The 14702-nt window shown below is 53.8% G+C and overlaps 5 protein-coding genes across 5 annotated transcripts; 4 read left to right on the forward strand and 1 right to left on the reverse strand.

Moving 5' to 3' along the window:
• Positions 1 to 55: 55 nt before the first annotated feature.
• Positions 56 to 912, forward strand: N656DRAFT_735261 (ribosomal protein S13). Its single transcript, XM_064812711.1, has 3 exons — positions 56 to 130; positions 195 to 239; positions 293 to 912. The coding sequence occupies exons 1-3, from the start codon at positions 128 to 130 to the stop codon at positions 602 to 604; spliced, it is 360 nt and encodes a 119-aa protein (XP_064668214.1). The 5' UTR covers positions 56 to 127; the 3' UTR covers positions 605 to 912.
• Positions 733 to 2754, reverse strand: N656DRAFT_194015 (membrane dipeptidase). Its single transcript, XM_064808838.1, has 3 exons — positions 2151 to 2754; positions 1879 to 2091; positions 733 to 1779 (listed from the first exon to the last, which is right to left on the reverse strand). The coding sequence occupies exons 1-3, from the start codon at positions 2410 to 2412 to the stop codon at positions 848 to 850; spliced, it is 1407 nt and encodes a 468-aa protein (XP_064668215.1). The 5' UTR covers positions 2413 to 2754; the 3' UTR covers positions 733 to 847.
• A 1113-nt stretch (positions 2755 to 3867) lies between these two features.
• On the forward strand, positions 3868 to 6686 carry N656DRAFT_713276 (uncharacterized protein; the record flags this gene model as incomplete). The annotated part of the gene is made up of 3 exons (XM_064811880.1): positions 3868 to 3913; positions 3989 to 5602; positions 5650 to 6686. 3 exons carry the CDS (start codon positions 3868 to 3870, stop codon positions 6684 to 6686), a joined length of 2697 nt encoding a protein of 898 aa, XP_064668216.1.
• Positions 6687 to 6854: 168 nt separating this feature from the next.
• N656DRAFT_193972 (uncharacterized protein) lies at positions 6855 to 7709 on the forward strand. Its single transcript, XM_064808837.1, has one exon. It carries the CDS (start codon positions 7024 to 7026, stop codon positions 7501 to 7503), a length of 480 nt encoding a protein of 159 aa, XP_064668217.1. The 5' UTR covers positions 6855 to 7023; the 3' UTR covers positions 7504 to 7709.
• Positions 7710 to 8258: 549 nt separating this feature from the next.
• N656DRAFT_781416 (uncharacterized protein) lies at positions 8259 to 8918 on the forward strand. Its single transcript, XM_064815578.1, has one exon. The coding sequence runs from the start codon at positions 8270 to 8272 to the stop codon at positions 8477 to 8479; it is 210 nt and encodes a 69-aa protein (XP_064668218.1). The 5' UTR covers positions 8259 to 8269; the 3' UTR covers positions 8480 to 8918.
• The last annotated feature ends 5784 nt before the right edge of the window (positions 8919 to 14702 follow it).

A 14702-nucleotide genomic window follows, 5' to 3' on the forward strand; every position in this document is an offset into this window, starting at 1 on the left:
ATCGCCTGCCGCAATTGACTGCATTCCTGGTTAACTCCATCTTGAATTTGCGACTCGCAGGTTACCAACCATTGGCGTTGGCGTCAGATATGCTCCTGACAAGAAGGTGACTTGAGGGATCGACAAGATGGTATGGGAATGCGTTCCATACAAATCCGACACAATTGGAAACTGATGCTTACTGCGATATTCAGGTGTTCATCCTAGGCGTCAACTTCCACGCGCAGAAGCTGGTCAAGGTGCGCCAACCCAAATGCCAACCTCTTTCCTACATGCACTCACCCCTCAATAGAAAGCGCTAGAGTCCTTCTACGCTCTTGGTCCCCAGACATCAGCGCGCATTCTGGCCAAGTATTGCATACACCCACGCGCGAAGATGGGCAGCCTGCAACCCAAGACGGTCACAGCCCTGACGGCGGAGCTATCGACCATGACAATTGAGAACGACGCACGGAAGATCATCCAGGACAACATTAGGCGGCTGCGTGACATGGGCGCGTACCGCGGTAGGCGGCACGCTATGGGTCTGCCAGTGCGTGGCCAACGGACACGGAACCAGATCCAAACCGCCAGAAAGCTCAACAAAATCGAGCGGAAGGGGTAACGACGGTAGAGCATGGAATTTGGGGCTCTATTGTGTTGTCAACTGGGAGCGCTATGAAGCTCTTGTGGACTATATCGACTGGCCGTATTGAGGATGATGGACGACGGGGGACAAGGTTGGATCGAGGGCGGCCCGCCACAAGGCTCGGGACACCTCGATCTTCATCTCTATGTACTATACAACATGAATGATACTGGGCAAGCCACCCAGTGATGTGTAACCATACTTAAGCATAGAACGGCTCTAAAAGAACAGCCCAGGCAGGTCATCCTCGAGCACTGGCTCGCCCACTTTCTGCATCCTCTCAGCAACGGCTTCCACCTCTGTCCACACCCTTAGCAGATTTCCGCCTACCACCTTGGCCACATCGTAATCGCTCACCCCCTGGCTCAGCAACTCAGCCACCAGGTCCGGGAACTTGGACACATCCTCCAACCCCCTAGGCGTATCTTGTATGCCATCAAAATCACTCCCTAGGCCCACATGGTCAAACCCAATGCGCTTTCCAATATAGAGAACATGCCTCGCCACCTGCTGCAGCGTGGAATTTCCCGGGACAAACTCCGGCAGCCCATCCTCCCTCCCCTTATCGACGCAAGATACAAACTCCGGGTTAAAGTTGACCATGACCAGCCCCCGCTTCTCGCGCACCAAGTCCAGCACATGATCAGGCACATTCCTGGGGTGCGGACAAATCGCATACACACTGGAGTGGCTGAAAATCACGGGCGCCTCGCTCCCAGGCCAATCATGCTTTCCCTTGCCGAGCACATCCAGCATGGTATCGACGCTGGTATGCGCCAGATCGACAATCATGCCGAGCCGGTTCATCTCGCGGACGAGCCGCCTCCCCTCGGGCGACAATCCCCCCCACACGGCATGAGGCGCCTTGCGCAAGGGGTTCTCCCAGAGCGCGGCGTCGGCGTAGCGGTTGCCGCAGTTGTGCGTCAGCGTCGCGTACCGCACCCCGAGCGCGTGGTACCGTCGCAGCGTCGCCGCCGAGTTGCCGATTTGGTGCAAACCTTCAATGCCCAGCGGCGAGATCAGCCGGCGGCGCGACGACCGGAACTCGGCCAGCGCGGCTGCCGGGGACAGAGTGGCGGGGGAAAAGACGTCCGGGTGGGATTGCTGAAGGCGAGATATTAGGTCGATTTGTTGAAGCGTGTTTTGGACAGCTTGAAACTCATTAGCTGGTTGGGGTGGTTCAGAGCCTGGAGAGAAGGGCCGGGGTGGGGGTAGAGTTGTGGACGGAAAGGGGCAGAGGAGAAGCTTACAGGAGAGGTGGTTCTCGCTGGAAAAGTTGGTTCCGTTCTCAGGGCACGGCCAAAAGACGCTCCAGAACGCGCCGCCGCTCATGCCACGCCGGAGACGAGGTAGGTCGAGCTGGCCCGGAAGGCCACCCTCAACAAAGGGTTTGGTAAACGTGTCGTTGGAGATGTGGTTATTGTACAGCACTCGTATCAGAATTGCCAGGTCGTTGTGGCCGTCTGGTGGCGCGGTTAGTGAAAAGCTTGTGATACTGCGACCGGTAGAAGGGTCCGGTTACCTATCAAGGGAGTGTGAGTCAAAATGTGTTTGACCCGCTCTTCGATGCTCTTGGGCTTTGCTGAGAGGAACCGGTGACCGGGACACGCGGACCGTCCGGGAAGCCCAATATACAGTGCCAGCAGCGAGAACAACACAACTAGGCACAGAGCGGCCCTCGCTCCCGGAGACGGCCCACGGCCGGTGCGCCGGGCCGGACCGGAATTGCCGGCTTCTTGTGCCGGCCAATCCGGCTTTGCCGGAACCGAGATGGCGGCCTTCATCAGTGGTTAGATAGATGCTGGCCGTGATTTTGTGCCTAGATCTCCAATGTCCCTATGTTGACGTAGCCTCAAATGGCGGCAACCCGAGCTTCACTTCGGTTGCCGAGTTGTAAGATTACTTTTCGGGAGGATCAGGAAAGCACAGCGAAACGCCTTCCTAGCGTGAGCATAAGAGTAATTATTAATCAACAACCCGACATTGTTTCAGTCGGCGCCTACAGACTCATGATAAGTAAACCGTTATATTTCGAAAATTACCTCCGTACGTGAGAATAGTTTCCAGACTGGAAATCCGACCATCTCTGTTTATTTTGGTGTTCACTTGCTCGGGACGAGGTGACTTGAGGACAGTTGAGGTTTCGAAAAGGATGTCGTTACTCCTTCGCTAATAGCCAGCACCATTCAATGTGTCCATTGAATACGAGATGCACCTAGTACGACTAGACCCTTTCCCCGAGTCTCTTCTAGAGCTCCATCAGAGTTGTTGACACAATGATAGATATACATCAATGGGGGCCAATTGTTCTCCCTCTCGGCCAAGTCCAACACAACGTGATGTTACATACGTCATTGTCCTCTGAAGAGGTGAGACTACATACCTTCCAAGCCCTAAACAACCACTTACACATCTGGTAGAAGTCCTCGGGTGGGTAGAGCTCGTAAGTGTGGTACACGAGAGAAAGTTGTGTGCACGCACATGATATAATGATTTTCTCTCTCCTGGTTTGCGTTTCATCTGTGTCTCCTAGGCAGTGTTTCAAGTGACGTGTGCGGTAAGAGCCGGGAACGACAGTTCCCTCCTTGACATTTGCAGAACCCTCACGCTAGGTTAGTGCAGGTGCGCCCTGCGCTGCAGGGGCTGAGAGAACTGTCCGGGGGAGACGGTTGCCCCCCGCCGTCACTGGCAGTGACAACCGAGACTCGAACAAGGCTGTGCATCCGTCCAATGGAACTGTGGGTCCGCTGGGCACCACCTGCACCTTGGCTGGGCTTGGGAACCTGTTGGGTCACTGCCCGGGCTGGGGGCGGAATGGCCCTGACCGTAGCCAAAGAGAAACACGACATTTTTGCCTACAACACTTGACAAGCTTTCTGGTATCTTCAACAACTTCTTTGGCATAACAGTCGATACTCTGTCACCTTGACTGACCTGTTGCGCCCAGACGAGCAACTTAAGCGATACATATTACGCTGGACCAGCCGACTCACTCCGGAACTTCGCCGCGAATCGTTCTGCCAACACAATCAAGACAAGGGTCCAGCTGCCTCAGCCCCAATTGTGCAGCTCCGATCCATCGCCAGCGTCCCCTGCATCTTCCAACTGCAAAAACCGTGCAGCAACCGGGCCTCCATACCGCCGCATCCTAACAACACACAACACGATTCTTTCACCGTCTCTCTGTTTAAGAGGTTGAAAGTGAAAGAATCTGGGCGCCATCGAGACCTGTCGCAACGATGCCAGGCTTCGCAGACTCGTTCTGGTCGAACGACTACGCCTCAGGTGAGCCTCCTGCCGGCATAATTTAGTATCGCTGATCTTGTGTATGGAGTGTTATTTATGCTGACTTGATTCGAGGCCTTGGGGTGCTCTTTAACAAGCTTCAGCAAGGCGTCGTCGAAAACCGTCAGGTTCTAACTATCGCGCGGATGCGAGCCGAGGCCGAGGAGGCCTATGGTCAGCGCTTATCCGAGATCGCCCCTGCTGTTGATAAAGTACAAGGCGGTTTTAGCGTCGATGATGGCGCCAGCGTGCGCAAGGCATACGAGGGTGTGCGGGCCGAGATGGAGGATGCCGCCAGGAACCACAAGAAGATTGCGCAAAATATCCGCGATCTGGTTGTGAACCCCTTCTCGCGCTGGTGCGACGCTCACGAATCCCGGATACAGGACTCTCAAGACGAGCTGCAGGCGCGAGTCAAGGCCCACGACAAGCAGGCCGAGGCTGTGAAGAAGCTCAGAAGCAACTACTTCAATAAGTGCCGTCAGCTCGAAGACCTAGAGGAAGAGAACAAACTCGCCTTCCAGGATCCTGAGACCAGTCCGCAGCAGAAGCAGAACATACCCGAAATCAAGGTAGAGCAGGAGGCCGCTGAAGAGGAGCCTCTCGAAATCGGCGATGAGACATATAGCCCGGAACAGGTCAAGGAAAGACTCAGGCATATTCTCAACAACATCAAGATGGGCGAAACAAAGGTCCCCATCCTCGGCACATATCACAATACCTCTGCCGGCACAGACATTGTAGAATACATTCAGCGGCACATGGGGAGCACAAGTGTCAGCTACGCTGAGAGAATCGGCCAAGATTTGGTCACGCACGGGTTCTTGCGCTTGGTTGGCAACGTCGGGAATACCTTTGCCAACAGCTCAAAGATGTTTTATCAATGGCGGCCCAAGGCCTTCGAGTGGTCAGGGGTGCCTGAGAAGAAGCCGGTGGCAAGGACCTTCTCCATCCCCGTGACAGGATCGGACGGCTCAGACTCCCCAGTGGTTGGCACGGTGTCCGACTACCTCGCCAAATGGGATGTCCTCAATACTTCACGGCCAAACGAGACGCCGGCTGAGCGCATGCGGCGGGAGGCAAGAGAAGCCGACGAGCGATACAAAGCCGCGGTCAGGAAGCTCGACGAGACGCGGTGCGAGCTCGAGGAGGCCATTTTCGTCCATCTCAGGTTTCTGGAGCGCTGCGAGCTTGACCGGCTCAAGGCGATCAAGACGGTCGTATTGGACTTTTCGGGCACCATTAGCAACGTGATCCCAAGTTTGCAAGCCACCGTCGACAAGTTGATGCTGTACCAAGAGACGGTCCAGCCGCTTGGTGATTTGCGCTATCTCCTGGAGAATTACCGGACTGGCAGTTTCGTCCCCAAGGTTGTGGTCTACGAAAACTATTACAATAATGTCGATGAACAGACATTCGGCGTCGACCTGGAGGCTAGGGCCAGGGCTGACAGAAAGAGGGTGCCCGTCATCATCACCACTCTTCTTACCTACCTGGATCACCACTACCCAGATCTTGAGGGCGACGAAGCCCGCCGTGGAGTGTGGTTGCACGAGGTCCCCCTGACCCAAACTCACAAGCTGAGAGCCAAGGTCAACAACGGCAAACCGCCCGCTTTGGAAACATTTGCTGAATTCGATATACCCACCGTCGCGAGTCTCTTGAAGCTTTATCTGCTTGAGCTTCCCGGTATGTAGTAGAATCGCAGGTTCCATACGTCAACTAACCGTCAACAGATTCTCTTGTCTCTTCGCACGTTTACGAAATCATCCGAACCATCTACACGACTCCGACAGGGGATGCTGGCGATGCCGCGCGCGTCCCCATCCTCGTGCAGACCCTATCTCAACTTCGGCTCACAAACATCGCGTCTCTGGATGCTTGCATGAACCACTTCACTCGCCTGATTGACCTCACATCGGCCGACGAAGAGTACATCTCCAAGTTAGCTACTGTTCTCGCGCCCTGCGTCTTGCGCCCGCGCGCCGAGACATCCCTTACGATGGAGGAGAAGCACGCCTACCGGCTGGTACGCGATCTTTTCGCGCATAAAGACGCCATCTTCAACGAGCTGAAGCGGCTGTCCACTATGAATTCGGCCGGCAGCATTAAGGGTAACCAGAACCGCCCTCGCGCCATCTCCACCGATGAGAGCAACCGTAAGGCGCATATGGAGGAGCGTACCCGGGCCCTCTTGGAGAAGGCCAACGGCAGCCGAAGCCGCGCGACCTCACCCGCCCCAAGCCCGCGCGGCTCCAGCCACCGCCGCGATAGGAGTGTAGGCGGGCCCGAGACACGGTTCCCCATCCAAACGAACGTCACGAGCCCCACCAGCGAGGGGAGGAAAAGAGGCAGCCTAGGGCCCGTCTTGCCCAAGCGGACGAGCCTCGAGGTTCCGGGCGAAGAGAGCAGTGTCGGGCACATGGGCCTGAGCCATCCCGCTGACGGCAACTTTATCATGAACGGCGCGCCGCCCATCGGCGTGAGCACTGCTGCCGCCGCCGCTGCCGCTGCTGCGGACCAGCATGGAAGTCCGCTTGAGAAGAGGAATAGTCTCGGTCGGAAGTTGGAGCATGAGTCCGGGGTGGAGAAGAGGAATAGTCTGGGTCGGAGCGGTGCAAGGTTTTCTGCCGGTCGTCGTGTGACGCCAGCATCGGCTTCTTCTGCTGCTGCCCGGACAGCCACGCCCCCGCCACCCCAGCAGCCGGGCCATCATCACCAGCAGTCGAGCGGGCAAGGAGTTACCCTGGTGGACGCGCCGATGGACTACTAGTGATAGGCCTTTTTCACGACCCAATTGAGGGCAAATTAGTACTATGCAGGGTTGGAAGAAGGGTGGGTATGAGGATGATGGCGGTACATGATGTTGTTATGCGATGATGCCGGACGGGGCGGGCGATTGAGCTGTTATCTGTGCAACACCCTGTACCCTTCTAGCTATGATATGGAGTATCCTTGGATTGATTTGCCTTTGAGCCAGATTTCTCTTGGTTGCACCTTTCCTTTCCTTGCCTCATTTCTTCACCCCTAGCTCCACTGACGCCGGGTGGTGGCAGTTATTCCAGCCCTTTGGTACATTTATTTGTACATGAGATACTCGATCTTTGGTGATGGAATTCCTTATTCGTTGTTGGTTTTGTGTGATCTCGAGGATAGCTAGACGGCCAGTTGGTCGCATGACGGATATGTTCAAACTCAAAACAGGCTCTTTCTCGGTTTATGGATTGTCAAGCAGGGAGCGGAGCGGAACATGGCTTGTTGGATGGCCCCCTTCCTCTCCACGGAGAACTGATGGTAGGATTCAGCGAACAGTCCGTTTCTGGTCTCTCACGTTCAAACAGAGGTGTCGGTGTCTCTTTGTCATTATATACCCACGAGATTTAACTTCTGATACTCCGCCACTTCCGATCAACCAAAGGAAAGGCTATAAACATGCCAAAGATCCCCGACTTCAGCTCAACTCGTGCCGGAGCATACAGGACTGGGTGTCAGTATGTAACGTCAACAACTCTCCTCTCCACCAACCGTCCCACAGCCTTCCAGCAGCAAGACGACGGCTGTGCGGTACCCAGCCGATGTCTGTCCGCTGAGAGCGCAGAGAATGCCTGGGACGGACTGAGCGAAGAGGTGGGATGTTGAGTGGTGTAGCAGCACTACAAGGACGCCATGAATACCGGCGTTTGCGGATTACACACCGCGGATAAGGAGCTGATGCCAAGCCTGGCAGGGCTACGACAAGGTTGCCGGACTCGGCGATTCGCTTCTGCTGAGTGAGTAGACTCCCACAACGTACGGAGTCGTTGCTAATAGCTTCTCAAGTCAGTTAACTGAACCTCAATGCCAGAATCTGGATTCAAGGAGGTTTCTCTGCCCCGGATTGGCGCCGTCAGTTGTGCCTGGCTGTCTATTCTTGGGCTCAACCAAGTTGGGAACAAAATCCTGAGGACAGGGGAATTGTTCGCGCCTTGGTCCAGATGGACATGGGTCAAGGTCAGCGAGCTCAGCCCTAGTACAGTTGGCGATGCTGTGCATAAGAGTCGCTTCGGTCCAGTGTTGACTTCCCGCTGTGTAGGTGTTCAGGGGTCAATTCTCTCGAACAGCACAGCTTGCGACGGTCAACCGCATCACCATTGAATTGTTGTGTGCGCATCACAGACAAGCCGTGACCGTCTCACAAGCTTACCGGGTAATTCTGGTTACGGTATAGCCAGCGGATGCTATCACGACATGATGTTTTGAACCACAACCGAGCTACAGAGCCGGCAGTCGTGATAATTCTTCAGACCTAATTACGTACTTCACTTGAATGCGACTCAAAGCCCGTGCTTGTTCATAATGCCTACAATAGCGCCCACAATGCCAAAAATGCCCACTCAACCTTTCCCAGATTTCTTCAGCGCAGCTGATCCGAACCGGCCGGAGCAAACACTCAGCCCAACTCAGATATCCGATTTCCAGGGCCGATCCCGTAACACAGTTGGCTATATCTTGATCCGACAGAGCCCTGTCCGATATGAGAGCATCGGACCTGAAGCCCCTTTTCCATCCCCCATGCGTATTGTGTAACCCGCTTTTGCCCTGGAAGGGTTGCTTTTTTGGCAGGTATCCAGGCGACCGAGAGCCATGCCATGCCATACCACTGGGTATGGCGGCGTCTCGTCATAATCTATGTCTGTTCAGGAACTTGTTATCTCCCACGGGGCAGGATAGGGGGGATGTATGTCATGTCCTTGTTTGCTGTGCCAGTTGTCTGAGATCTCTTATTTGTCTTCAACAGACAAAAGGAATACGGGCGGAGCCAGAGGGACTTGTCGTCTCGCTCTTCTTTTTCACCGACCCCTGATGACTGATGGACCGTCAATCGCCAAAGACGACAAGCAAGCAGGCGACACAGAAAAATATTCCGAGAGGGCGGGTGCAATTGGCCACAGACTCGATGAGGATTATTAGCCCGAGCGAGGCACATAAACTATTTACTCGTCAGGAGCTTCATAATCGCATTCTGACCCACTACTTCGTAGTTGGTCAGGACGGTTGATTCGGGAAAAAACAGTTGATTCAGGAAAATCAGGTACTTCCATTTATTAGCGCATCCCATACAAATTGAGGTATACTATTTGGTACATCATACCATCAAAATTCATAGTCATTCATCCACTATGGTAATTGCATCTACCTACCTTAACAGCATCATAGATATCGCTCTATTGCGACCATTCTCTAGAACAGGCAATAAAGCAATGTAAACCACCTGCAACAACTGGAAAAATAGTTAAGTATTGTATAATAGCTCTGGATTGCATATAGTCACAATTTTTCCCGTGGTTCTGGCGCGATTCAAATGGTGCGCATGCATGCAAGCAGTAATGATGCAAAAAGACGGTGTGACATTGGTTTGCTAGCAAATTTGTATGGCAGGCTATGTAGTGACGTATTTTCCTGAATCAACTGTGTTTTCCCGAATCAACCGTCCTGACCAACTACGAAGTAGTGGGTCAGAATGCGATTATGAAGCTCCTGATGAGTAGCACCACAGGTAGCACAACAGCGTAGAATATGAAGCTGTGAGTAGGCTCCGTCTCTCGGTGTTCGTCCTACACAGCACAGCATGGCTCTAGGCCAGGGCCGGCATCGAACATGAGATGATACCTGCATCCTGAGGAGGCAAGGTTTCTCTTGTTCTATCTCGCGCATTTCGAGGAGAACGTGGCTGAGCTTGTCTCACTGCTTACGTTTGTCAATATTTACGAGTTAGGGTCTCTTGTTCTTGCCCCCCTGGCAGGCAGTTGACGCGGTGATGTTACCCTAGCTGGTAGAAATCGGGGAGAAGGGTAAGGGAATGACCCAAACAATTCGCAGAATCTGGGGTAATAATATACTACCCCGTGATCCCAGTGACTTCCCTGGTGAGCTCATAGTCTGCTTTCTCAACAGGCAAGTGGTTTGCTCTCGCACACCATCACCAGCTCACGGTGGTTGCCTCTACACGCAGACGCAAAGGCCCAAAGTGGAAACTAAGACTCCAAGAAAGAGGGAAGCATAAATGGAATGACCGTCCGACAGGTTGCTCTTCGCTAACCAGCCAGGCCGAGGCCGAGTGCGGGAGGGCTTTGGTCTATATACGACGTAAGCAAGAGCAATATACAAGCGGGCAGTGCGCTCGGGCATCGGACTACGCCCATGAGGATCTATGTACAGTTCAGTATATGTTGGCAGTAGCTGTCTGCAGCGTGTTCGCGTCGTACGTTGGAGGACTCTGCATCAGCTAGGCCGAGCGCTCATCCCCTTTTGTGCCATTTCATTGGGAGAGATAGGATAGTCGAGTCAGAGCAAAAGCCCAGAGACACGGGTCTATATTAATTGAAGATGCGGTGTCCATGTCTGTAGGGCTACGAACCTCGTTACCGTGACCCGGTGATGCTATTCATAGAAGCGAGAATTCAACAGCGAGGGAAGCATGCATGGGCCGCCGTCACGCGACGGTCCCCGAATCAAGCTGCTGTGCGTTCGCGCTGCGTAGCGTCGCGTGCAGGTGCGGGAGGGGACACCGGTATTGCGCTGCATACAAGGTTGGAATGTTGGCCATGTCTTGATGTAAGCATCGCTGGTTAATGCCCACCGTGCTTGTTTTCATCTCGGCCCGGAGGGTTATGCGACAGCAACGGGAAGCCGGAAGGCAGATGACGGGGGCCGCTTAGAGTACGGATAATCGGAGCAAAAATGCCTTCGCAACGGTGATCGCGTCCAGAAACCGAGGGGCCGGGTGATTGCCCCGCTCTTCCTCGACGGCGAGGGATCAGCGGTGATCTGCCGCACGCAATTGGAGCCGTCGACCTCGGCCTGGAGCGACACAAGTAACGTTAACGTCGTGCCGCACAAAATCCCTTTTGACACTTTGGGTGTTGGAGATGCTGCTCCCAGTTCTGTAGCTGACTAGCTGGACGGTGTCGATGTGCAAGGCAGCTGCCGGCACCAAGAGTTGCCGGGCGGGAACCTAGTACCTGCCGGTCTTGGGATGACATCTTGAGAAGCCCATGCAGTGTTGTATGTAATCCTGTGCATGTATGCATTGTATGTATTATACAGTACAATACATGACGATACAAAGGCGGGCTTGGCGCAACCAAGCATTATCACCTCGCCATGACAGCGCCGCGACACTGCGACTTTTGGGGGCCATCGGCCCTGGCCCTCGGTGACCAAACGGGTTGCCCAGCCAGTAGCAGCAAGAAAACGTCTAAAAATGTGGGGGGAAATGGCTGTTGAAGGACCGTGCGTTCGATCATGAGAAATCGGGAGCCAAACCGGACGCGGTAAGGCGGCCACAGATTGCAACGTTCCATCCCCCATCCACGGCTTTTAACGTTCTTCGTCGGAGAGAGCCGCTTCAACGACGAATCTGTTGGGAGAGAGACGAGATAAGAGGAGGCGGCCCCGAAAATGCCCGTAGGACTAGCTCTCTAAGGTACTGTATTATGAAATAAAAGTGGGTGGGCTCGAGCATGTGCCGATAGACGATTGAGTTCTGGCAGAGAGCAAGCCCTTGGGTTGGTGCTCAATGCAGAGGATCTCGCAAGTTAGCCGCAACCTGCAGCGTTCCCGCGCGGCACACCCTGTCTGACACCAGAATTACCTGGAGTGGTGGTTCCGCGTCGCTCGAACAAATCTCCGAGATGCTTGGTTACTCGGTGAATGATCTGGGTTCTCCGATGCTTCGCAATTGGGCTTTCCTTCAGCTGGGGGAAATGAGAGCTGATAAGGTGAGGCAGCGCTCGCACCGAGGCTCACCAGTCCCGAGTCGCCTCGCTCCAAAAGCCAAGTTTTCCAAATCCCCGCCTGACGGAAGCCAATGCAAAGCGCCGCAAGGGGGCGTTCAGAGAAGGGCCGTTTCCTTCAGCCACATCTCTTGGCGTGCATGCTCTCCCTGCCGTCCACTGCGCGCCGGGTGCTGTTTGGGGGGGCTGGTTCTAGCCAATCATGGGTGCAACCGCCCCTCGGTCACTGCCTGAAGCGGTGAGGGTCGCAAGACCCAAAGAACAAAGTGAGGGGAGCAATGCCCAGCAGGGCACGCCAGTCAGTGCAGGAATCGCATTCATGAGTGTGATTTGCTCGCAGCCCGACGTGATGTATAATGGCAGCGTCAAGTTTCAACGGAACAAACGTCGCTCAAGTTCTCCGCCGATGCCGCAGCTGAGAAAAAGTCGTCCATCCGAGGTAATTAGGGCGGATACTCTGAGCACCGGGGATGCTGGCGCATGGTTTGAGAACCGCCCTTGTTGGACACGCGACTGGCTGAACAACTGTCCTCGCAAGATTGTGCTGTGGTAGCAAAGCGTTGAGGCCACTTTTCGGATCCCTCTCAGCGTTTGGCTGCCCGCCGCAAATATTAGTCTCGAAAGTGCCCGCCGCTCTTGACGTTATGGGTGTACGAATCAAAGCGCAATGCCACTGAGTCCTCCAAATGATTTTCCATGTGTTCCTGCCTCGTGGTGTATTTGATTATGCGCGGATCGCTCCACACTCGAGATATGCTAGTGTAAGTCGGCAAGCAGGACCCGTGCTGGAACCCCACAAAGGTTTGCGAACAACCCCGGGTCTCCATCTTCAAGTTAACAGTGTATGACAGCGTACTTCCTAGTGTACTGATATTTCCTTACTATGTCTGTGAAGAACGCTTGGGGAATAGTCGGAAGACTTCATGCGAGAATCATAAAGACGGTGGGCATTTATCAGTTGACGGTGTTCATAGCGCTGAAACTGGCACAGGTACTCCGTACTCTTCCAGGGACCTGTGACCTGTCAGGTTTGATTATACTACATAAAGGCACATAGTAGTGCACGGCGCGCGCTTCTTGGCCATTGTAGACTTGTAGTTTATTAGCACGTTGTAATGCTCCTTGTTGGCATCGCCGCATCATCAGCTAGGCACTACTCAGCGAGGTACGAGGGCTCGAAGTGTGCGAAGCTCTTGATAAGGGAAATTTGTAGCTCTGCATCCGTCCGGCGCTCTTCGATCTTTGGTCAAGCCCTGCTTTGAGCAACGCACACGAGGCTTCAGCTGCTCCAGCTGCCAGAGTTGCAGCAGCAGCAAAGTTTAGTATGATTGTGCAGACTTGTCCGAGCAGACGTTCTCACGTACCAAATGAGTGGGGGATCTAATATATGTGGTTTTCGTGACAACTACTCTGTACACGTGTAGCCAAGGCTCTGATAACGTCAGTTTTTAAAAACTTGGTCTTCTTTAACTGTTGACTGGCCATTGCCGGACCAGGCAGTGGCAGTTGGCTCCTTCGTCAGCGGTCGAGAAGGAGTTCTTGGCAAGCGGCGAATCAAGAATGCGTTGCTGTCCGTGGTTGGGTGGACGTTCCTGGGTCGTGGAAAATGTGGCGGCAGCGTTCCCCGGGGCGCGGTACCTCCGTACACTACCGGTGGGTTCATGAAAGCGTTTGGACCTGTACGATACAATAGAATATACAATATAATAGACCGTTTTCCTTACGTTTCTGATTTCAGTCCTGCTAGAATCGCCCATTTGCAACGGCATACTGACCTCAGCCCTCCAATTACTTGTAGACACACACTCGTAAGTGTACTCCGTACTGTACGTGTACAGTACATACATCGACATTTGGAGATAGGATCGCCAGCCCCCTAGATGTCGTGCAGTGTGGCTTTACCAGATGGCCTGCTGGAGAGTGGTCTATGCTTCCAAAGACCACTAGACTAAACTACAGTAAGTTAGCTGGGTCCGGATAATTACCTTAGTGTAAGTGGAATTTCGGGATTCGGAAAAGCCGGCATTGGTATTGAATTGTACTGCATGTACAATACAATACAAGTCTAGTCAGTACAGTACATGTACTTTACAAACTTAAACGTCGGCCCATTTTATGGCCTAGAGAATGTTATCGGGTTGATGCACCAAATCTCGTAGCTCATTATGCCATTGTTGTAAGTTCAGCTTTGCCGTTGTTCGGTTCAGCCGATGGAGGCTGATAATCAACCCAGCCTTCTATCAAGACTGGCGGAAAGTCGCTTATAGCAACCCTCTGGCGGTGACCGGCTAGCCTTCATCTATGAGCGATGGCGGTCGAGATCCTCCTCATGCCCCTTAGGCCCCGGGTTTTGAACTTTGACCGGTGTTAGATTCACAGTGATGTAGGTGATGTGGGTTATGCGGGTGATGTGAGTGATGTGAGCAATGACGAGCAGCAGAGGAAATGAAGTCCCCTCCAACAGCGCACCACGAGGCAGTCAGCAGGCTCTTAGGGTTGGCTGTGCTCCCTCGCGTACTTACATGCTGCTCCAACACGGCTTCCTCATGCCCCTCAGTCTCAGTGGGTTTCTGACCCGACAACCAAGATAACCAGCAGCCGAATATATTAAATGCTGTCAACACTTGGGTATCGACAAAACCTATCGCCGAATACACTAATAAGCTGCGCGTAATCGAGAGGACCCCCACTCTCGCAGCAGTTGCAGTGTCATCGCATTCTCGCGCGGAACTGTGGGGCAGACAGAACTAACACCAGACCCTTCGGAGGGGCATTCTCACATGGCAGACCCAAGGACCGACGAACGATCAGCTTCCAGGTTGCAGGAATGGGACGACGCACAAAGCTCACTGTGTAAAAACTGATTCTCTTCGCGGCGTCAGCCGTCACGACGGTCTTGAACGCGCCTCGCGAAAAGAACAGTGGGCAATGACGACAAAGTGCTAGCACCAACTACGCATGCTGTAAATTCATCCCACACCATCGCCGTCCAGCGAGTCGAGGTTTGTACTGTA

This window comes from Canariomyces notabilis (assembly GCF_033297395.1).
Source record: "Canariomyces notabilis strain CBS 508.74 unplaced genomic scaffold N656scaffold_18, whole genome shotgun sequence".
NCBI classification, from domain to species: Eukaryota; Fungi; Ascomycota; class Sordariomycetes; order Sordariales; family Chaetomiaceae; genus Canariomyces; species Canariomyces notabilis.